The 23,574-nt window shown below is 36.7% G+C and overlaps 1 protein-coding gene across 1 annotated transcript in view; it reads right to left on the bottom strand.

Annotated features, from left to right (window-relative positions):
- Positions 1–2,540: 2,540 nt before the first annotated feature.
- The window catches only part of LOC125244462 (protocadherin Fat 3-like), a 108,740-nt gene continuing 87,706 nt past the window's right edge, over positions 2,541–23,574 (bottom strand). Inside the window, 18 exon segments of the mRNA XM_048154541.1 lie at positions 2,541–3,164; positions 3,276–3,500; positions 3,577–3,719; positions 6,061–6,305; positions 6,390–6,575; positions 6,665–6,793; positions 6,885–7,057; positions 7,165–7,309; positions 7,617–7,772; positions 7,903–8,043; positions 9,583–9,830; positions 11,301–11,415; positions 14,382–14,458; positions 21,960–22,082; positions 22,199–22,423; positions 22,500–22,642; positions 23,053–23,297; positions 23,382–23,567. Coding sequence (XP_048010498.1) covers positions 2,965–3,164; positions 3,276–3,500; positions 3,577–3,719; positions 6,061–6,305; positions 6,390–6,575; positions 6,665–6,793; positions 6,885–7,057; positions 7,165–7,309; positions 7,617–7,772; positions 7,903–8,043; positions 9,583–9,830; positions 11,301–11,415; positions 14,382–14,458; positions 21,960–22,082; positions 22,199–22,423; positions 22,500–22,642; positions 23,053–23,297; positions 23,382–23,567 — 3,105 coding nt within the window. The 3' untranslated portion in view covers positions 2,541–2,964.

Raw genomic sequence — 23,574 nt, 5'->3', positions numbered from 1 at the left:
CCTGAATTGGGACACAGCTAATGTTTTCACTACAGCTGCTCAAGTGCGGAGAAAATGGCGGACAGCGTAAAGCTCACTGAGGGCGGAAACTATGGTAATGAAGGACTGTCAATCAGCAGTCGTGGGCGGGGCCTGAGCAATGTGGCATCACATTGCTCAAAGAATCAAAACGGCTTGTCTAATGAGACTGCTTTGGTTTAAATGGATTTAAAAAAAAAAAAAAAGGAGTGGGTGGATTTTTATCATTGTAGAGTGATTGTGTTCACACACTGCCAACACACATCTACATTTTTTCTATAGATGTAGTAAATAAATCACTGATTAAACATTAAGATCTGTTGGATTGAGTCAAACTTATTCAAATGAACAACAGATGCAAATTAGAAAGTTTAATATTCATAACATTATGAAAGGCAATTACTTTTTAAGAAAGGTAAAAAAGGTTAAACTTATTAAGAGTGGAACAGATACATTGTGATTTTGAATCTTGTAATAATTCACTAGAAATTATTCTGAAATGTTTGAAAAACAGTACATGTATCATGACCTGTTGTGAGATTTACTATATTATAAAAAAAAATATCTCGCCCTACATTTTCCTTTAACAATGATTACAGCAATATTAAGATGACAGATATAATAAATATTAAATAATCTTCAGTAAAAAGTATGATTAATTATGAATAAATGATTAATGAATTATAAAGATGTAAAAGACAAACTCAATTGGGCCTCATTCATGAAACACGAGCAGAATAAATTTGTGTAAATCGCTCGTAAAGCCGTTCTGACGTATATTTTCAGATTTGTGAAAATGTTTGTATTTTCAAAATGTTAGTTGGTATGAAAGACATTTACACCTGCTCCTGACCACATGCAACTGGTGTATAAAACATTCAAACATTCTGTGTTCTTCCACTGCGATTGGATGGATGGGCAAAAAAGTGACACTGACCAGCACTATGTTTTACCCATAGTTGAACGGTTTTCAACTCTCAGCTACAAAAAAAAAAACAAAAAGACCAGGCAAACGAACTCGTGAAATATTATTATGCCACGTAGAAGTGCATCAAAATGCAGTGTCATCAGTTTGCCTCATCTCAATTGTACAATGACTGAACAACAATGGAGAAGTTAATATTGTTGGTTGCTGCATTTTTATATTCAGTAATATTCTTCAAAATGAGATACTACTAACACCTTACTGCCGTGTATACATTCCAAATTATAGCAACCAAAGCATCTCAGATGAAAAAACCCTGCGCCTCCAAAGCGCTCTCAGAAGAGCACCAGGCACTTTTTCAGCTGGCTAAAAAGGCTTTGGTGGACACACATTAATTGAATATTTATTGTTAGGCATATGGCCTATTAGTTTCTTTTGCCTTTATGCAAATATACTGGAGCCAGTCATGAGAAGGTAGTCCAGAAGATTCCTGGACACGTATTTTGTGGTTGTAATTCATAAGCGGGGATTATGCTAATTGTGAATGAGCTTGCAAGCGCACCCTATTTACGAATGATTGGAATTCATTAACATACACAGGTTTATAGGGGTGTGACGAGATCTCGTGGCACGAGATCTCGCGAGACTAAACTGTGACGAGATTTCTCGTCGAGACGAAAAGTAGTCTCGTGATGTTGCCATGACAGAGTGTTAGGATGATTAGGAAAGAATATGCCACCTCTACGTTTACATTATGCCTCCACTGTCGTTTTGCTTTGTATTTAAATAAAAAAAAACATTTAATTCAGTTGGATAACGGTCACCGCCGCTCCATATTTAAAGAGTACGCGCGATCGCTGAAAGTGAAAGTAAACGCCCGCGCGCATTCAAACGCGATTTCAATACCCCGCATTTGAAAGCGGCTCCCTGATGAATGCAAATATCTCTCAATATGAAAGCTATTTTAGGCTGGGCAGTTTAGTTGTAACCATCTCTCAGCTCTGTATCAAGAAAAATTTGGTCTTATTTGATCTTTGAATATTGAGAGAGTGCGATTATGGTTGCACTTATTGTAAAGTGTTACCATAAAAATGAATAACAGTTTTCTCTTCTTATTATTTACTAGTACAAACAATAAGGTTTCATTTGTTAACATTAGTTAATGCACTGTGAACTATCATGAACTAACAATGAATGACTATTTTTATCAACTAACAAACAAAGATTAATAAATACTGTAGCAAATATATTGCTTGTTGTTAGTTGATGTTGGTTAATACATTAATGTTAATAAATGAGACCTTATTGTAAAGTGTTACCATTTTTATTTATACTGTTTTTATTTATGTGATCAGTTTGTGGAGAGGAGTTCAGTTAGGAGGTCAAAAGCTGTAGAAGCTTATAATTCATGTACAGTAAGATCTGAAGAGAAGCCAGTCAGTTGAGTTAGTGGCAAAACCTTTTACAGTACTTCAGTATTGTTGTCTTTTACTGCATATGATAATTCAGTCTCAGAAAGTAGAACTGAAATGACATTCATTACAAAATGATTAGTTAAAACATTTCAAATACACCTGCAGAATATTTTTTCTAGTCATGTATTTCGCCATCTTGTCTCGTCTCGTGAACTCAATCTCGAGTCTCGTCTCGTCTCGTGAGATACTGGTCTCGTCACACCCCTACAGGTTTAACTATCAAATCTAATGCATCTGTGAATCTGGAGGAGAGTTTTCGGGAAGGTCCGTTTTACGTGCAAATTACTCAATTTACTCACATATTTACGAAAGTTTCATGAATGATACCCAATGTGAGCAGTGATAGCAAGAGAATTGTTAGAAGTGTTTTGAGTGCAAAGAAAAGAGCTATATAAATGTAACAAATGTAATGAATTATTATTATTATTAAACATAATCATGGAGTTTGTCATTTATGTCCTCTAATTCAATTATAAAATAAACTCTTTTGGATTTAACCTTGTTTATTTCTTCACAGCAAAAGTGGTCAAAGGGTTGATAGATGAATCATCGCAGACAGAATGTATATCTTGCTAGGCAAGGTGCGTTGACACAGTCAGTACACTGGAGTACATCTCCTTCACAGTCACACACAGTTGCTTGAATGGTGTTATCCTGAAACAGCCTCTCCCGATCAAAAACTCTCAGGACAACATTGTATTCACCCTCCTTCAATGTAGAGTTCGGTTTCAGAAAGACACCGGTTGCTAAAATGGGCACATTATAATAATTAGACATGTAAGCTAGCCAGATATTTCAATGTGTAACGCATGAAAGAATAAGATTAATTTCTCCTTTAAATATTACTAATTGCTCACATGTGTCATTCATCACGGTGGACCAATTTTTACTGGTTTCTCCTTGAGTCTCAACAGTAAAGGGACCAGCAAAAGGAGGGTCATCTTTGTCTGTTATAGAGAGAAGCACTGGGGCTGAACCACGATTGCAAATCTTTATATTCCTTTCATTAATGACAGGAGCGTTGTCATTTACATCCTCCAATTCGATTATCAGGGTTCCAGTACCAGTTGCTGGAGGATTATCTGAACACAAGCACAAACATTAGAAAAAGGCTATGCTAGCATGATTTCTTCTCTTTAAAAAGAAAAAACAAATTACCATCATCCACAGCCAGAATGATAGCTGTGTATTTGCCATCTTTGACATAGGAAGATTCTCTATCCATAAGCCTCTTGACTTTAATAATTCCAGTGTCTTGATTTACACTCAGCCAGCCGGCAGGATCATTGCCAATTTTATACCTGTGAGAAACCAAAACATACAGGCTAAAACTAGAAATGTTCAGCAAGAACAACTTAATGTTGGTTTGACAAAGTCTGGCAGTTTAAAAATATTGGAAGTTCAAAAGATACACAGACATGCTGTCATTTGAATTCTGGTTAGAAGGGATTTGACATTAATATGCAGCTGCTAGACACAGTGTTTCCCATACATTAACTACATTAACTAGACTGTGGCGGCACACCACATTCTAATTTGTTCCGCTACAGTCTCCAATTGAACCGGAAATGTCCGGAATATATTATATATATGAATATATATGAACTGAACCGGAAATATAATCTCTTAAAGGGGACCTATTATGCAAAATTCACTTTTGTATGGTGTTTGGCTATAAATATGTATTGGCAGAGTGTGTACACAACCACCCTATAATGATAAAAATCCAACCAGTCCTTTTTATAAATCCCCAGGTTCCCGGCAGTGTGACGTCACGTTAGCCACAGGCCCCGCCCACAAGTGCCGTTTGAACATAGAACCGCCCTGAGCGAGTTCACAGTGAGTTGTACACAGTCCGCCATTGCTGCAATGATGAGAACATCTCCCAAGTGTTTTAGGTGTTCTGTAGCTGGATGAATGAATCCACATATCTCTCTCCATTTACTTCCTAAATCTGAGCCGCTGAAAACAAGGTGGATTCATTTTGTCTTCGAAGATAATGCTCCCTTAACTCTACCGAAATTCGTTTATGTCTGCACAAATCATTTCACACAGGACTGCTTTGTGAATGAATGTCAATACAAAGAGACGACACAAAACAGAGGTTGTGCTAAAAATGTGTTACTCAAGGATAGATCAGTTCGTGATTCTGCTTACAGTCTCCAGAGTGATACTGGATACGGCAGTAATGAAGGTGAGAGCACTTTATTACAGTTCATCGGAGTTGATTTACAGATATAAAGTTTACCAGTTTATTAAACACCACCCGAAAGGCATAAGGTCTTTATATATTTGTTTACTGTTAGTTGTAACAAGTGTTTCTGTGTAATTCGCTGTGTATGTTGATGATAATGCGAGGGAAAGAGAGAGAGTTTATGAATAACTATGTACATAATATCCATAGTTACCCCTAGTAACTGTTACAGTCACCGGTTCCTGCTCTACACTTCCCAGCATTCCCTTTTGATGGTTCAAATGTACACTCTACTGACCATTTATGAACTATCATTTACTATATGTTGTGTGACTAATGTGCCCTATAATACCATCACCATTCACATCTATACAACCAATAGATAAATTACTACTAGAGCACAAAATTGTTTACGAGAACAATTTTTTTCATTGATCTAGTCATTTTTCTCCTAAAAATGCACCAGATTTATGCATTTAAAATGTACAAAATGTTCTTACCCCTAGAAAGACTAATGTCCACTAACCACAGTGAGCATGTTTACATGCACATCAGTAAGCTGATAACTCACAAATATCAGCTTATTTTCCCCGTTATGCATACCAGTAAACTGACAATGCAAGTAAACCGCGTTAACATGATTTTATTAATAAATCGGGTTATTTCCCTGTAGTGACCTCAAAAATAATCATTTGCCTATCTGACTCCGAGTACTCCATATGTTATGTCAGTTGTGATGTTAAATAAAGCTTGCAATATGTCAGCGAGAAACTGTACGGCTCATATATTATTCTCTCATGCAGTTACAGATGCAGCGTTTTGACTGAACCACTTCTACTTCTGCTGCAGAGAGATGAGAATACATTTTTACAATTTTCTGGGTCTTGACAGAGTCTGTTTGTGATATTTCCTTCTTCCTTTCCTGCAAAACGTTCACTCTGTCTGGATGCATTTAAATCTGCACTAAGGATACGTTTCTGTCATGCATTACACATGCACACTTCAATAAGCTGACAAAAAGCAGGTTAATGCATTAACATGCTGCACAATATTGGTGTAAGAGGCAAAAATACTACCTGTTCCGGCCGTTTATGACCTTACTCCGATAAAAGAAAACAGGTTACTGTGTTTACATGACCACGTTCGTTGTCAGCTTATTAAGCATAATCGGCTTAAGAACGTGCGTGTAAACGCACTCAATCTCACAAAATCCTGTGGGAAACACTGTAGACAGCTGCTACTGTAAGTTGGTTCTCAGTGGTTACTTGTGCTTAGTGAGGCTGTTTTACAAAACATTCATTAAAAAACATCCATCAGTCTATGTGATTTTTATTGTTCTACAAGATCTAGAAATCTCTAGAGAAATTAGTCTGAATTTTCAAATGGAATAATGACATTTTGTTGGTTTGATTGTCAGGGAGGGGGAAATTATTTGTAAAATTTCTTACGCTATCTTCTGTGATTTTCCAATGTCTGGATCAGTGGCTGGATAAGAAACCAATTCAATGTCAACCGGTGAATCTTCAGATTTGGAAATAATCTTCTCCTCTGGATTAAACTCTGGAGGCTCATTCACATCTTCTACATTCACCGTGACTGTGGCAGTGGAAGTGGCCAAAGATCTGACAAACGGCTCATCGTTCTCAACAATCACAGACAGAATGTATTGCTTGTTCTTCTCAAAGTCCAGAGGCTGAATGGAAAAGAAAGTGTCTTTTACTAAAGTTAAATCATCACAACCAATCGCCTGTGCAAACACATGAGCAACACACAGTACCTTTACAGTGGTGATGACGCCCTCTAGCTGGCTGGGTCCAGTACTGACACTGAAAAACCCACCCTTGTCTCCACTAATAATGCGATATTTGGTTGACCAGGCAGGAGATCCCTCTTCATCTCCATCAGTAACTGTAAGTTTGGCCACTAAAGCCCCTACTTTATTCTCTGGGACAGATACAGTGTGCTAAAACAAAGAGATGTATGGTGCATATAAGTATTAATAAAGTTAAAACGCTTATATTATGACATTCTGAATATATCAATATACATTACCGAGGTTTGGTCAAACTGAGGTGCGTTAACATTGCTGTCAGTCACAGTAATAACAGCTGTGCCAGTGGTTGAAAAACCTCTTCCTTCCATGTCAGCAGCCATAATTACCAAAGTATATTTGGACCATTTCTGAAAAGGAAGATAAAAATCCCTTTATGCTTGCATAACATCATTAACAACAACTTTAAGATTCATTCATCAAATCAAATTCATTTCTCACCTCTTTGTCCAAACCTAAAGAATTCACACGAATTCCTCCAGTAACAGAGTTGATTTCAAACATGTTTGGATTTGGTGATTCTGGATCTTGTTTGACAATTGAGTATCTGATCACACCATTGTCAGTATCTGGATCATCTGCATCAGTGGCTGTGACTGTCATAAACTCGTGACCTTCAGAGAGAGAAGAATAAAGACTGATTAGGTGGTACGAGCTGAAGAGGCATTTGGGGAAAAACTGCTAAAAACAATTTCACTGAGAAACTGCACCATACACCTACCTATTTCAGCAGCTTCAGGAACACGTCCATTGAATGGATTTTGAGTAAAATTAGGATAGTTATCATTTTGGTCCATCACATTTACAGTAATTTCCATTGGCTTTTCTATTATATTCACATCAACTCCAGTAGCATGAGTCATAAGCTAAAGACAGGAGAAGAAATACAGGCATGTTAAGAGACAAATATCTGAGGTGGTTTGAAAACACAATCAAATCAAATTACTGTTGTATATTTTAGTCCATGTCTGTTAGTTTTGACACATGAATATGCAAGTGTAGTACAAAAGAAAACGGAGTTATTTTTTAGTAGATATACAAATTTAAAAAATACAAAAAAAAAAAAAAAAAAAAAACACATGAAGAGAAGACCTTCAAGCCATTTTACAGGGCCTTTTTATTTGATTACAAGACGACAGCTTTAAAAAAAATAAGAATGAGCAGACAACTTACTCTGTATGAAGCTTTTGTTTCTCTGTCGAGTGGTCGAGTCACATACAGATTCCCTGATAATCTTTCTATAGTGAAAGTCCCATTAGGGTCCAGATCTGCTCCTTCACCTGTGATCCTGTATGCCATCTGAGCTTCAAGAGAATAGTCCGACTTTATCTAAAAACAGAAAGTAATAAGATACAATAACAGAATATGTTAATAACATACAATAAAAAAAGATGCAAATAACAGAAACCTCTTTCTCATTCATCTAATTTTAAACATTCCCTTCATGACTTTCACTCACCTGGACCAGCTTCATTGGGAAAGGACCTCTGCTGTTCTCAAGTACATTGACTGGAGGAATAATCCAACCTCTCTTTGCTCTCTTTAGACCCGTCGAAGACTTTGGAAACATCAGAACCAGATCATCAGAGTGAGAATCCATCTGAAAATGTTAGTAAAATACAATGAGCAACAAAACATTTTGTTCACAATTAAATACAGCACACAAGCCATCAAATATTTATAATATTATAATTTTTGTGTCTCAAAATGTTTATTACACCTACTGACTGTATAAAAACCGGTCTGTAACAGTATTAATATATGGGGAGGGGTAAAACGTTTCAGTCCCTATTCTATAAATCTATTTAGGGTGATTTGAGACCTCTGCGCTTCGTGGCTGGTTGTACATCATTCCATTACATATAATAAATGGAGTAGAATAATAATTAGTCTTCATCTTCAATAATTAGTCCTAAACATGTACAGAAATTTATAATTGAATATGTCCATTTTATGCATGACTTATGAAAATGAATGTTGCCAAATAAAAATATGACATGAAAGCATGAACATGTGACTAGAAAAAAAACAACACTGCTAGATGATGCTTCAGTGTTATTGCACGCTTTCAAATCCAGTTTCACTTTATTTCACTGGTCTGAAGGCATGCTGTCTACCACTAAGAAAATCAGACCTCAGATACTGCAATAACAGAAAAAAATTATCAGAAAAAAGACAAATATATCATTTTCATGATTGATCATCACTGTCACGTTCCGAGCACTCGAGTACTCGTGCCTATCTCTAGTCCAATGGCCCCATTTACACTGCATGGTTCAAGTGACCTAATTCCGATTTTTTCCTCCCATGTGGCACAGATCGGATATGAGCTACGACCGTGTAAGCAGGAAAAAAGCGCATGGATTCCGATATTCACAGATCGGTTTCAGGCCTCATTCATATGTGGAAATAAATCAGATATGAATCGGATACGTGCATTTGCGCCTGCCGTGTAAGCGGATATTCCCCTGTAAATGCGACTCCTGTATCATTGAAAAGTGAGGGTTTTTTTATATTTCGCGGTACAGACATACCTATAACAAACTAAACATCTCTAGTTGACTGGCAGAGTATTCATTTCATTTGTGTTAAATAAAAGGCGATCTGACATTGAAATGAGTGTTCATAGTCGCTGTTGTCAGTGACAACGGCACGTGCTTCAGTCCTGTTGTGGAGACTCTACCTATTTGTTCCATTGAAACCACAAAATAAAAAGCATACAAACTTGTATCTGCCCTTAAAATACAATCACTGATGAACGCATTTGGTCTTAATGAGTAAAAAAACCTAGTATTGGATGGCGGATTCGAACCCAGAAGCCGAGTATTATTCAACTCGGACGCGTCCAGCGGAGCTGCGTACGTATACTGTCGTGAAGAAGGTTTTATATTATTTAGATGTAGGGATGTAACTATTGCATTAAAATGGTTTCTATATGAATTACAAGTCAATAAATTAAACTCAATGTACCATTGAAATGTAAAAAGAAGACATCGGATACAGGTCAATGTAAGCACGTCAAAAGATCGGATCTGTGCATTAATACTTGCAGTGTAAATGCAGTACCACGCATAAAAACTGAAAATGTCCAACAGAGGTCAGGCTTGTACAGCAGTTTCTTGAAGAAACTTGTTTGTACCTGTGGAGAGGAGATGTTCATGACCGTGTCCATGTGATGGTCCTCATGATGGTGGACACGCTCAAATCTGACAGACACCGTGTGCTTCTTGCCACTGGAGTCCCAAGCGTGCACAGAAAACACCTTGTGTCCTTCATGAAGATCCACTTCTCTCTTCAGGGTTACAGTCCCATCAGTGTCCACATCAAACCACTCGTCAGAGGACTGAAAGAGCGTTCCTGTTCTTCCATCGCATGTATTAAAAATTACTGTGAGAAAAAGAGATTCAATTGGCACAATGAAGCATCCTGTCACATATGTAAACCTGGTTCCCTGAGTGGGGAACAAGACGCCGTGTCAGCAGCTGATGCTATGGGAACACCCTCCAGGTGGTCTGAAACAGTGTTGTCAAAAATACTGGGGTCATGTTAATAAGAGGCACAATATGTGCGCCAGCTTCAGAAGAGGCTTCCTTCTGGGACGATGGCCATGCAAGTGCAATAACCCTGTTGCTTGATGGCCATGCAAGTGCAATAACCCATGACTTGTTGCAATGTGTGGCATATGGTCTGAGCACAGACAAGCTGACTTTCCGCTTCTGCAACCTCTAAAGCAATGCTGGCAGCACTCATGCGTCTGTTTTTTGAAGCCAGCTTCTGCACCTGACACACAGCACAAGGTCTCAACTTCTTTGATTCAACTTCTTTGGCCTGTTCCTAGTGGAACCCGTCTTGGAAAACCTCTCTCTATGACTGTAACTCAGTTTCAGGGTGTTACCAATCTTCTTATAGCCTAGGCCATCTTTGTGGAGAGCAACAATTCTAATCCTCAAATCCTCAAATCCTCAGAGAGTTCTTTGCCATGAGGTGCCATGTTGAACATCCAATGATCAGTATGAGAATTGTACTCAAAGCACCAAATTTTAACTGCTCTAATACAAGATCCACACATTTGTATGGTCCTGTCAAGCTGACGAAAACATGAACATGATGAATAGGACATGTGGCTTTCCATGGTTAAACAACATACAACTGTTTTCACTAATGGTGTACTCACTGTTGTTGCCAGCTATTTTGACAATAAAGGCTGTATGTTAAGTTATTTTCAGAGAATATATGCCTTGATCAGCCTCTCAGCCTGGGGGAGATGGAGAAACTGAGGAATCTTCTGGGGCTTCGTCTATCACATATTCCATCGTGGGGAGCCTGAACCCCCACCCCAAATGGATTCCCACCACACTAACTGCCCCAGCCCTTAGATGACCGGTAAATGGAGGAGGAGGAGGAAGAACGGGTCCGCCTCAGAAATTTTATTTATGCATTAGGGCTGCGCAATATATCAAAATTATTGAAATATGTACATATCACAATACAGTCAACACAGAGAATAGACTGGGCACCTGGTTGTTACTTAAGTGTAACTAGCTTAAAAAGAGTTAAGCACAAAAAGCTGCAGAAAACAACTCACACACAAGAATGCACACAGACAGCTACCTCTCATACAGTGTGCAATCCAAAAAGGGTTATTGCACTCAAATGTTCAAAATGCAAAATACCTGTCTTGGTGAGTATTCATGTAAACACAGTCGATTATGTCTTAATTGATCATAAACAGTTGGAAAAAGAAATCAGATGTGTGTCAATAGGTATCATACATTAGGTCTTAAGTGGCAGCAGCCTAAAACAGTAAATCTGTTGCTGTTTTTCAAACAAAAGAAAAACAAAAAAAATCAAGCTTACCTCTTCCTATTCTTTTTCCTTGGTGAAGGTCATCTCTGTGCACTTTAAAAACCAGCAACTGTGACTCAAAGCCAGGAGTACATGAAGACTCCTCCGCAAATCCACATACAAAAACCTGATTTGAAACATATTAAAGGTAGGGTAAGAAAATTATAGAGAGACCTGCAACAATAGCAAGCTAACTTTGAAAGCATGAGATCCCACCCTCCCTTCAGAGCATCTCCAAAGCCACGCCCCCTGCTGGCGTGAATGCAGCATAAGCTCTTTGATTTGATTCAGGAGGAACTGTAAAAGGCGACTGCTGTTTGTTTGTAGCAGACTATAGGTACGTTTTAGTATTTAGACTACTTCTATTATCGATTGCTCTCAAAGATGTCTCAAAAATAAGGTCATTCCACCATATAGCACTGGCAACAATTCTCATTCAGAAAGAATATCTTCTCAGTCATAAATAACTGAGGTGCCCTTAAGCAAGGCACCTAACCCCCAATCGCTCCCCGGGCGCCACAGCAAAAATGGCTGCCCACTGCTCCAGGTGTGTGTGTGCTCACTACTCCTAATGTGTGTGCACTAACTGTATGGGTTAAATGCAGAGGAGAAATTCCAAGTATGGGTTACCATACCTTGCTTTCATATGTCACTTTCCTTTTCATTATGAACTTTTATTTTTGAAATTTGAATGACTTTTCAAATAAATCAATATGTCATTACAGAATATGAATAACCACCTTTTCACTTTTTTTTTAATCTACTACCTTTGCTAGTGTTTTGAAAGAATGAGTTGATTTGAGGCATTTATGTAGTATTTTGGCAGTTCCCTTTCAAGAGAACTTAACGCTGCACCATGGTGTTGACGCTATGGGAACATCACAGCAACTTCGATCGTGGGGATTGATTGATTGCCAGAGCATGAGATGAGTTTGGTCACTACACTACACTACTTGGCCCCACTCTCTTATCTCTTGCCCTTCAAACTTATAGGCTAGAAGTTATTCTCAGCTAGATCTTGTGAAAGTACTTCTGCTATCCTCTTCCCAGAAGGATTGAGGGATAGAATGGGCTGTTGTTAGAACAGATGGATTGAGCGCTAAAGAATTGCACCTCTCACTCTCTTCTGTAACCTCCAGTTCTTTTAGACTGGATGCTGACGCACATGCTCCCCTCGGTGAGGTTGCTTTTAAAGAGCTTTACAATTTGCTGAGGCCTGGGGACAACTAATGTGATGGAACAGAAATTATGCCCTCAGTAGAAGCTTGCTGGTGGACTCTAGCTGCGGCCTCCCTGGTTAGCTTTGCCCCTAGGAACTCTAGCAAGAGATTTCTTTCTTTGGAGGATTGCCTACAGATTCTTTGGTCCTGGACCAGTCTGGTCACTAGTGTGCCTACCAGCTACGAATTAAAAAGGGGAATAAAAAAATGTGGAACTTCCCTGAACCTCTGGGCACTAAAGCTCTTGGTTACCTGGTATCTGTCTGGTATGGCAACCCTTTGTTCAGATCCTTCAGGTGGAGCTATACTTGGTTCGCTGCAGTTTATTTTCGCAGGCATTTATTCAGTATGGCAGAGCGGGAATTAACGTTGCCACAGTGTCAACACCATGATGCAGCATTGAGTTCCCTCGAAAAGGGAATGTCTTAGTGTTATGTATGTAACCCGGTTTCCTGAGAAGGGAACGAGATGCTGCAATTGCACAAGCCTGTGCATCTTTCTTCAGCCAAATCAAAGTTAAAGATATTTTATGTGGGTGCCCTTTTTATAGTCATGCCGGTGAACTACTGAAGTCATATGATTTAATCCATGCTTCAGACAATGGCGCACATTGAAGGTGTTCCCATAGCATCAACACCAAGACACAGCGTCTCATTGTCTTCTCAGCTAGCTGGGTTATATGCATAAAGACATTTTAGTGTATTTTGAATGTAAAACTAACTGCTGTGGCTAGCTAAAAGTTAGTTGAAAAAGTGAATTATTGTATACTAGCAACTGTATATATAAAAAACTGGTCCGTACATACTTGTGGTTTCACTGACTGTGTGGAAAATTTTAACAGCGTGACTTCACTTTTTTACCAATGCATGGTTAGCAATGTAAAAAAAAAAAAAAAACAACAAAAAAAAAACATATATATATATATATATATATATATATATATATATATACACTCTATAAAACTATATTATATAATATGCTGGACATGCATTTAAATAAGAGACCTAAGAATAAATCAATAAAATGAGATAAAAGATGTTTCTTTTCACATATGGGTACTTTTGTCTCTGTGGATTTAAATTAATTTATTTTACAGACCCAGTGTGAAAAACACGCATATTACAATCTTTTCACTTATTAATGATTGTAAAACAAACTTTTTGCAAAAAACTATATAAACACAGTTCTCTACATTAGACATAGCATTCAAAACTAACAGCTCTTGTGTTTCAGTGGGAAAACTGCCATTTACAATGCCACACTCTATACTTGGGCTGGACGATTTTGACCTAAAATCAAAACCTCGATTAATTTAACATTTTACCTTGATTACGATTAATAAACGATTATTTTTATTTATTTTTTTTGGCCCTCATAGTTCACTTACAAAGTTTGTAGCCTACTGTAAATTTGCTTGACTATTAAAGGTGAGATATTTTTTCTTATTGAAAGAGTGATCTGACATAACAGCTCACAGTTACAGTATTTTATCGATGGTTCGTAACAGATTTCTGCTCTTTGTAATTCAGATAAAGATAAATTAGCGCAGTACATATACGTAATGAGAGCGATTGCGTGTGTGAATTAGTCACACCGTCTCTCTAATTAATTGTGAAGCTGTGGGTTGTAAGTAGTTACTTCAAAAGTAGAAAAATATATGCTATAACATGAGTTTCTAAGCTACTTTAGTGATAAATCACAGGACAGCGCTGTCTAGTTTCTGCTACTCTCAGTGCGCGCGATCTTCACGTTTTGCGCAGCTATTGTATGAATGTTCAGCTGCGTGAGCACAGTAGCTCGAAATAATACACATCCAATCGTCTAAATCCCTTGAATGTCTAAACTGGCAAACTTTAAAACACATACAACTGACAAAGTTTAGTGAAGACGCAAAGCTCTCCGCCTGCGTGCTGTCTCTGTGTGTTGACTCTGTGTTTACCTGCGTGTTGACTGGATGGGGCGAAGTCACGTGGTTACACACGCGGTATTATGTTTTTTAAGTGAGAAGTATTAACAGGATTAAAAAAAAAAAAAAACGAAATAACCGACATGGGAAAATTACATCGGTAAGAGGTTCTGAATTTCGGTTTCGATTACTGTTCGATTAATTCTCCAGACCTTTTCTATACTGTGTACATAATGAATATTTTTATAATTGGATTTTCATGTTTTTTGATTGAAAGTTTGGGTCAGGGACAAGGGGAAATTAGGCATTAATAAAGCATTTGAAAAAAAAAAAATGTTTTAAATATGACCTTTGTTTTTTAATGACTTCTATAGAACATAAGGAGCAAACTGGAAGTTTGTTAGATTTGGGAAGTTTGTTTAAATATTAAGTGTTTAATTTCTCACTCTAATCTCTCAACTTCATCTTAACATTCCCAGAATGTTCATTTCTAATTTTAAATAAAATCAGCTTCAAAATATTATAAAATCCTACCTTACAAAGGAAAATAACAACTCCCAATTGCACAATCTTCATTGTCTCCATTCAAAGGAAAATATCTCAAACGTCCTTCAGGGATTACTTTCTTACTCGTTTTTAAGATTGTGCAGCTACTCAACTGATTGAGTTCCCCAAAATGCACACACATTTATTATCTTTTTAGGAGAGTTTGCCTAAGGGTGTGGCATATGGAGTGATGTAATCTGCCAAGAACAAAAACTAAATAAAAAATGACTCGACTGGAACCAATGAGATTTCTGTACTATCCTAAGAAAGCTGTATCAGTAACCCCAGGAGCAGTTTCTGGACTCACATATTTTTCATCCAGACACCTGGTGAAAAAGAGTGATAGGAAACATAACAAATCTGTGAGGACTAAGTGAATATTTTAATAATTTTTCATTGCTTTCATACAAAATGCATTCAATCTTCCAAAAGCCATGAACTCTTTTGTCATTCATACTCCATCCATATTCATTTCATATGGAACTGAACTAGTGAGGGTGCTTTAGTAAAGGGCAGATGTAATGTGTAAGCAACGGTGCCACTATAACAAGAATAGTAATGTACAGTGAGACATTATTTACAAGTCTGCTTTTACAAATAATTGGAAAAGAATTACAAAAATATTCATATGAAAATTTGAATATTTTTCTATTAGTCTGCATTTACATTGCTTAATGTGTATCTATATTCAAATGCCATTTTTTAGCCCCGTGCAATGGTTATCACTATGTCAATCAATGCAAAGTGAGAGTGAATCCCACATTTATGTACATGTCCATTCTGAAACTTTGCAGCGTGTGATTGTCTGTCGGCCCTCTTAGCAGCATGAAAAACAAACTTTTATTAAAATACTGAAAGAATTATATAGCCAAGAAAGCACATAAAGGGCGCTCCGTTTATAAGTCACTTATCTCAGTTCATCACAAATTACTAAACTGTGTTATAATCAATGAAATTGTCCACACTGAACAATGTCAGACACACAAGAGGTTATATATTTGTTTTGTGGAGACGCATTAATGTGGCACATTTAACAAATCAGATCATGCATAAGAACGGATGAAGTGACCGGGTGTAAACAGGCAAGATCACTTGTGCTTTATGATGAACAAGATCGGTGACCAAGTTAAATAGACACTTTATTTGTGTGGATTATTTAACTACACTTTTATTAAACTAATTACTGTGGTTTCCTGCAATTTGCCAAGAAGTTGCTTGCTCTTTTTCTGTAAAGACTTGCTTTATTAAAACAGAATGAGAAACTGCTATATATTCAAATAGAATGGTGAATTTAAGCACTAAACAGATTGCTCAGATAAAACTGCGGTCAGAATTTTTAAATATTTGATCTATGTGGTTTTCTGAGTGTTCCAATTCTAGATGAGACCAGATGGCTTCTGGAACACCTGCCTCGACAAACGGGAGCGAATAGGAAGTGGCTGATTGGCCTGCAGCTCTCTTCTGAAAGAGGAAGTCAACACTTCTCCAGTGTCAGCATGGAGAAAGACTGATTTTATGCAAAAAAAAAAAAAAAAAAAAAGGAAACAAAGGGGTGTCAAACTCATTTTAGGTTGAGGGCCGGGTGGGGAAAAAAATGTAACCATGTGCGGGGTGAATTTTTTGAGCTGACAGTTACATTAATATTAACCATACAAACTACACATTAATTTGCAAGAAAAAAAAAAAAACACAGTGCTCTTTGAAAACTGCATTTGTTTTTCACTGTGAAATGTCCTTTTTTTATTATTGATTTTTTTTTTTTTATGGCCAGTTCCAATATTTTTTGGAGCAAATTTGATATCGGTTGCTATTTTTTTTTTTCTATTTATTTATTATTTATTTGTTGTTTATTTGTTTTATAACAGGCCAAACTGGCCTTAAACAAAAAATGTATGTAGCCATTTGGTATGCAGGCACCACTGCATTTTGAGCATCAGCAGTTGTTTTTGATTTAAATTAGATTGTATAATTTCAAGATTTACAGAAAAAAACAGCACTTCATAGCTTGGTGAAATTATGCTACATAAGACACCTGCACAAAACAAAAATAGCAGACGGACTGAATGAAAATGCAAATTCACTCTCTGTCAGTAGGTGGCACTTGTGGAACAGCAGCAATATAGTGTTTCATTGATTACCTCTGTACACAAAGCAGCGCTGCGCTTATAAAATACACAACTTATACGGAGATCGAAAATTTTCTAAAGGCAGTTCCCTTTTAAGTTACATTCATATAAAACCCAATTCAATATTTATATTATTCTTCCTATATTTCACAAACAGTGGGCTTATCCTGGTACAGTATTTGCTGTGCTGGCGCGTCTGTGTTCTTTTCTTTGTGTCCGTATTCAGCATTCAGCAGACTTCATAATATTTCCACACAAATGACAGTTTGGGAAATGATTGCAAAGCAGTTTGTTTGCAAGTCCAGAATAGAGATTGGCCGAAATAAAACGAATAACCGTTTGGATTTATGGCCAGTGGACCATGCATAACTGTTTTTTATTATTGTTCAAATCATCCCCCGGCCAGATTGGACACCTTTGTGGGCCGTATATTTGACACCTGTGGTTTAAACCCTACAAGACTTAGTTTAAATTAAGGGTTACTTTAAAACAATGGGAATTTCCTAAACTGGATTTTGAAAATAAATTTGAATAAGATTAGCAAGCTTCAATCTTACTTGTAAGGTTAGCAAACCAAACAGTTAGTCCATATTGCCAGTGGCCTCGCTAAATTCTCAGTTAGTTATTAGTTATTAAGTTATTGTTCTGCTGTTTGGAGTGTTTCTGTGTCCTCTGGTGGTAGAAATTAGAATGACACACACAGCAATACGTATTTTATGATTTAGAAGGAATAACGCAATGTTCAGATAAGATGACTACCGTTCAAGTTTGTGGGTCGCAAAATTACAGAGATCATTAATATTGTGAAATATTATTGCAATTTAAAATAAATTTGATCTATTCTATTTTTTTAAGTTTAATTTTTAAAATATGTTTCCACAAAACTTATGCAGCAGCTCTTACACTTTTCTCTCACGTGTATATGTCAATGAGTGCGAGAGATCACTTCCGGCATCGGACCTCACCAACCGGATGCACAAAGCAGTTGGACATAGTGGTGTTTTAGAGGTAAAAAATGATATAAAATACTGTTCGGTTTCTCGCACAAACCGATCGTTTCGTGTCTTAGGACATCAATGTGTCGTCACGAGCTGCAGGGTTTAATTTGGATTTGTCTGTGCATGTTTTTTTTTTACTCTTATAGACGAAGTTCCCATTGACATGCATTATACGACTGACAGACCGCAGCGGTTGGAGTTAAAAATCACCATTTGTGTTCTACTGAAGAAACAAAGTTTTTGGGTGAACTATCCCTTTAATGTTGAGAGAGGTGAAGGATTTCTGTCTTAACCAAATAAAAAGCACATCAAATGTGAGAGAGAAGTCAAAGTTCACTGCTTAATGTAAAAATTAAAACATTTTTCAGGCATCATTCTGGGTTCCTCAGATAGGCATGCAGAACCCTCTAGCAAACCTTAGACTCCATTTTAAAAAAGGTCAGTCCTCTGAGGAACTTACAAAATGGAGCGCAAGTGCTGTAAAGACTGTCAGTGGTTCCTCCAGTAATTTCATCATGGAAATGGGAAATGGAAATGGTTTTGGAAGTTGGAAGCACAGAATTCCTCAGAACATCATTTTATGGTGTAACATTAAGAAAGGAAAAACAAGGTCAGGTCTCAGGTTTTTACTATTATCGAAGCAGACACAATGGCATCGGCCGAAACGCCTTCAGACATGGAGGCACTGGACAAACACCTTCAGGTATTTAGTGAAATTATCTGAGGATGTCCTAATATGTACACTGTACTCAATACAAAACACTCTTATCTTATAACAGTTAAGAGTCGAGCTGACAGAGGGATTTGAACACTTTATCAATCCTCCTGTACTGGCTCGAGCAATCTGCCCGGGTTTGGGGCAGTACATGAATCATTACATCAGAAATCACTGGACACTGGTGTTATTGTTTAGACATGTATTCATAATCCGTATATATATCAAATGATCTGTAACAAAGCAATAGTGACAAAGTAAAAACTTTTCCATTCCTGTCAGATCCAATATAGAAGGCATGTTTACTGCTTAGTTGCTCGATCCAGTGTTAGCGTCACATCTTTATTTACCTACTACTGCTTGTAGTGCTTGAATCAGTGGGTGGGGCTACTGAACCTTAAGGTTTGTGATGTCAACAACCTGGGAAGAAGCTCGTTGTAGTCCCTACCGGTCGCCTGTTGTAGTCCTTAAACAGCGATTTCTGTAAAAGAAAATATCTCTCTTTGCATTGAACTTTGAGCGTCGTAACTTTGCAGATGTTGTTTATGATCAAACAGCAACATTACACACTAACTAAAGTTAAAAAAGTGAAATCATAACCAAGGACCCCTTTAAGTGTGATGACTTTCTCAAAGCTTCCCCAAACAAAAATTCTGAATGCTTTCTCCTACTGAAAATAAGGATATTTGAAATAAAAAACCTTTAAACTAATCTACATAGTCATTCCTATTACCATGCTATACACTACGAAATTTGGAAATTACAAATGAGATCTATAAAATCTTTACCTGTATATAAGGGTACTAAATGATTTACTGATTAAACATTAAAATCAGTTGGATTAATTGTTGGTCAAATATATTCAAATGAACAACAACAGATGCAAATTAGAAAGTTTAATGTATATAACATTATGAAAGGCAATTGCTTTATAAGAAAGGTAAATAAAGTTTAAACATAAAAAAGAGCTAAGAAGTTATGTTGTGATTTTGAATCTTGTAATACATCAACAGGAAGTATTCGTAAATGTTTGAAAAGTTTCTGCATTTTTACATTTTCAAAAAACATCATTTGGTATGATTTATAAGCTGTTTTCCTCATGAGGCCCGACCAAATGTTTTTGTGTTAAACTCAATCCTAACTATACCTGTGTCTCCGTCCCCTTCTGTATGTAACAGGATGACACATTAAACTGAGGTCCTGACTCTTTGTGCTCATTAAAAAACTGTGTTTGTAAAGAATAGTGTACAGTTTTTTTAGATGAAGGCATATTGCCCAAAATCTTCACAGACAGCAAAACAGAAGTCTATACAGACCAAACTGTGAAAGAATTTTTCATTGCTTTCACACAAAATGCATTCAATGAGCACATCTTCTTTTGTCATTCACACTCCATCACATGAAAAACACTATATATGTGCAGCACATTTTTCAACAATAAGAAAACAGAATGATGGCAAAATTCATGCATTTCTACAGGAATTATTTAAAAATATAGAAAATCTTAGCAAAAAATGAAGTAATAACAATTATAAGCAGCTAATTGCAATTTCAGCTGAAAGTCCACCCAGGTGTTCCCCAATATACTTCAAGAGAAATCAAAAACAAACTGGTGTAACGTCATTTTGAACAGAATCAGGCCAAAACAAAGTTCACTTTGGGAGTTTGAAGCAGCTTGCCAAAGCAAACCTTTCTGTCTTCAGGAGGCTTTTTGAGTAGAAGAAATCATGTAAGCAGCAAGAGCTTTAGAAAGTGCGTGCACTTGAGAACAAACATGATCTTTGCGTTGTTTGTTAGCATTGTTGGGTTCTTGTTTTGCACATAAACCCGGACAACAGGTCATTTCTGTACGTTTGTCGGCGTACTGGTGTTCAACATGCTCAATGACAGATTTCACTCTGGTGTCTGGATACAAAAGTAGATGATTCAACATGCAACATATTTGAGTGGACTGTAATGTGCTTTTCATTTACAGCTTTGTTTGTTCTTTGGACTTTTGCAGTTAGATTACTGTATTTTTATTTTGCAGAAATCTGTATTGTAATACCTTACGCATTATATTCACACTTTACTGTTTGATTACTATACTTTTTTTATTAAAAATTTATTTATTTTAAAAAAATGATGTAGTGTGTATTGAATGCTCTAGTTAGTTTGTCTATGATCTGAAAGACTTGTTTAATTTTGAGCACACATTACATGGTTTTGAAGCAAATGTTAGATTTTATCAGAAGATTCAGGGTTTTTTTGTGAATGTAGTTGAAGATTTGGTGCTGTTTAAAGTTAAGATGAAGTAATAAAGAAATGTCTCTTAGCAATTGTGAAAAACTGTAAAATGATTTACTGTGCTGCACATTTAGTAAAGTTCAAAATTATATCAAATTTATATAACATCTCACACACACACACACACACACACACACACACACACACATTAAAAACATTGGTGTTATCACCTGAGATAAATCACCTATACTCTAATAAAGATTTATTATCTGTTTTGGAAATTGCAAATCAGTTCAATGAATTAAATGCATATTTTTAGTATAGATGTATTAATGATTCACAGATTAAAAATTAAGATCTGCCAGATAAACTGATAGTCAAATGTATTCAAGTGAACAACAACAGATGCAAATTAGAAAGTTTAATGTTATGAAAGGCAATTATAAGAAAGCTAAATACAAATTAAAGTTATTAAAAGAGTGAAGAAGTTACATTGTGATTTTGAAGCTTGTAATAAATCAATAGAAAATATTCTGAAAATATTAGGTACATCTTTTGAAGTTCTGTTGTGACATTAAACTAAGATTTTTTTTTTTTAATTTTTTTTTTTTAATTGTGAAAGCAGTACAAAAACTATTTATAAACCATCTGGCTGTACATTATCCTTTAGATAACAATGATTACAGCAATATTAAGACGAAAACATATAATAAATGTAAAGTGCTTCGAGGGCACTTAAAAGCACTATATAAATGTCATGAATTATCATAAACAAACGGAGTCCTGTCATTTATGTCCTCTAATTCAATTCTAAAATAAACTTCTCTTTTTGATTAAACCTTGTTCACTTCTTCACAGCAGAAGTGGGGAAAGGGTTGATAGATTAATCATCGCAGACAGAATGAATGGCTTCCCAGGAAAGAAGCTTTTTCACAGTCAAACACGGTTGCTTGAATGGTGCTATCCTGAAACAGCCTCTCCCGATCAAAGACTCTCAGGACAACATCGTAATCACCCTGCTCCAATGAAGACTTCAGTTTCAGAAAGACACCGGTTGCTAAAATGGGCACATTATAATAGTTAGACATGAATACAAAGCCAACCAGATATTTCAATGTGTAACATATGAAAGAATGTGATTAATTACTCCTTAAAACATTAGTAATTGCTCACATGTGTCGTTCATCACGGTGGACCAATTTTTACTGGTTTCTCCTTGAGTCTCAACAGTAAAGGGACCAGCATAAGGAGGGTCATCTTTGTCCGTTATAGAGAGAAGCACTGGGGCTGAACCACGATTGCAAATCTTTATATTCCTTTCATTAATGACAGGAGCGTTGTCATTTACATCCGACAATTCAATTATCAGCGTTCCAGTACCAGTTGCTGGAGTCTTATCTGAACACAAGCACAGACATTAGAAAAAGGCTATGCTAGCATGATTTCTTCTCTTTAAAAAGAAAAAACAAATTACCATCATCCACAGCCAGAATGATAGCTTTGTATTTGCCATCTTTGACATAGGAAGATTCTCTATCCATTGGTTTCCTGACTTTAATCAATCCAGTGTATTGATTTACACTCAGCCAGCCGGCAGGATCATTGCCAATTTTACACCTGTGAGAAACCAAAACATACAGATTAAAACTAGAAATGTTCAGCAAGAACAACTTAATGTTGATTTGATAAAGTCTTGCCCGTGAGTTTAAAACCATTTGAAGTTCAAGAGACATACAGGCAATTTGAATTCTGGGTAGAAAAATATTTGATATTTGAATTTGACATTGATAGGTGGCTGCTAGACAGTTGTTAAGATAGTTCTCAGTGATTACTTGTGCTAGTGAGACTGTTTGACAAAACAAACAAACATTGAAATCATTTAAAAAAATGTCTATCAGTGGAAGTCTTTTATTGTTTAACAAGATCTGGAAATCTCTAGAGAAATCAGTCAGAATTTTATAATAGAATAATGACATTTTGGTGGTTTGATTGTCTGGGAGGAGAAAATTATTTGCAACATTTCTTACGTTATCTTCTGTGACTTTCCAATATCTGGATCAGTGACTGTATAAGAAACCAAATCACTATCAACCGGTGAATCTTCAGGTTTGTAAATAATCTTCTCCTTTGGATTAAACTCTGGAGGCTCATTCACATCTTCTACATTCACCGTGACTGTGGCAGTGGAAGTGGCCAAAGATCCGACAAACGGCTCATCGTTCTCAACAATCACAGACAGAATGTATTGCTTGTTCTTCTCAAAGTCCAGAGGCTGAATGGAAAAGAAAGTGTCTTTTACTAAAGTTAAATCATCACAACCAATCGCCTGTGCAAACACATGAGCAACACACAGTACCTTTACAGTGGTGATGACGCCCTCTAGCTTGTTGGGTCCAGTACTGACACTGAAAAACCCACCCTTGTCTCCGCTAATAATGCGATATTTGGTTGACCAGGCAGGAGATCTCTCTTCATCTTCATCAGTAACTGTAAGTTTGGCCACTTCAGCTGCTACTTTATTCTCTGGGACAGATACAGTGTGCTAAAAC

Source organism: Megalobrama amblycephala, linkage group LG14 (genome assembly GCF_018812025.1).
Source record: "Megalobrama amblycephala isolate DHTTF-2021 linkage group LG14, ASM1881202v1, whole genome shotgun sequence".
Taxonomy (NCBI): Eukaryota; Metazoa; Chordata; class Actinopteri; order Cypriniformes; family Xenocyprididae; genus Megalobrama; species Megalobrama amblycephala.
This window is presented reverse-complemented; position numbering and strand designations above follow the sequence as displayed.